Source organism: Calidris pugnax, unplaced genomic scaffold, assembly GCF_001431845.1.
Source record: "Calidris pugnax isolate Ruff unplaced genomic scaffold, ASM143184v1 scaffold300, whole genome shotgun sequence".
Classification (NCBI taxonomy): domain Eukaryota; kingdom Metazoa; phylum Chordata; class Aves; order Charadriiformes; family Scolopacidae; genus Calidris; species Calidris pugnax.
The window spans coordinates 554,794-555,758 of NW_015091014.1; the positions used below are offsets into that span (position 1 = coordinate 554,794).

General features: G+C 51.9%; 1 protein-coding gene across 5 annotated transcripts in view; it reads left to right on the top strand.

The window, feature by feature from the left end:
• SLC11A2 (solute carrier family 11 (proton-coupled divalent metal ion transporter), member 2) overlaps positions 1-729 on the top strand; it is a 28,155-nt gene extending 27,426 nt beyond the window's left edge. For all 5 annotated transcript variants that reach the window (XM_014955711.1, XM_014955712.1, XM_014955713.1 and 2 more), the window contains one exon: positions 594-729. In XM_014955711.1, coding sequence (XP_014811197.1) covers positions 594-671 — 78 coding nt within the window. In that variant the 3' untranslated portion in view covers positions 672-729. The remainder of the gene's footprint in view (positions 1-593) is intronic.
• The last annotated feature ends 236 nt before the right edge of the window (positions 730-965 follow it).

Below are 965 nucleotides of genomic sequence, written 5' to 3' on the forward strand. Positions count from 1 at the left end.
AACATCATGTTCTGTTAATTAGCCAACCTGGGTAATCACTTAGCGCTAATTAAAGCTGGGCTACACCCCAAATTGAGAATTTAACCCAATTTCAAGGAATTTAAAGCAAAGCGGGGGATGTTCTGCCGCCGTTGCCGTGGGTGGATCCCCTCCCCTTGCCCCAAGTTCTCGCTGCTTAATTAAGCCCTAATTAACGAGGGTGATTCCCGCCCCGTGCCCTGCAGATCAATTAAGCACTCGCTGTTCAACTGGGGCTTCGTTAAACTGGGCTCAACTGGGGCTTCATTGAACTGGGCTTAACTGGGGCTTTGTTAAACTGGGCTCAATTTGGGCTTCGTTAAACTCTGCTTGACTTAGGCTTCATTAAACTGGGCTCATCTCTGGCTTCGTTAAACCGGGCTTAACTGGGGCTCCATTGAACTGGGCTTAATTGGGGCTTCGTTAAACTGGGCTCATCTCTGGCTTCATTAAAATGAGCTTAATTGGGGCTTCATTAAAGGGGGCTCAACTGGGGCTTCGTTAAACTGGGCTTAATTGGGGCATCGTTAAACTGGGCTCGTTAAGCTCTGACCCTTCTCCTCCTCCCCTTCCAGCTCCGTTTGGGATTCGCTGCTCGCCCGGAGCTTTTCCTCCTCAACAACGTCGACGCCGACGCTCTCGTCGCCCGATGATCCCGACTCCCCCCTGGGATCCCCCCCATTTTGTGCCGCAAAAAACATCCCCCCCCCCAAAAAAAACGGTTGGGGGGGCACCGGAGTCAGATCCTGGCGCTGGGAACAGAGCCCGGGAATTCTTCCGGGAAGGATCCGGGGGGTCCCGGCTGGAAGAAGAGCGAGATCCCGGAAAAAAAGAGGAAAGATCCCGACTCCAAATGACGACGTTGACAAATTTTCACCCAATTTTCCTTTTTTTTTTTCCCCCAAACCAGTTGATCCGACCCCCCGGGAGGGAATTCCAGGATATTT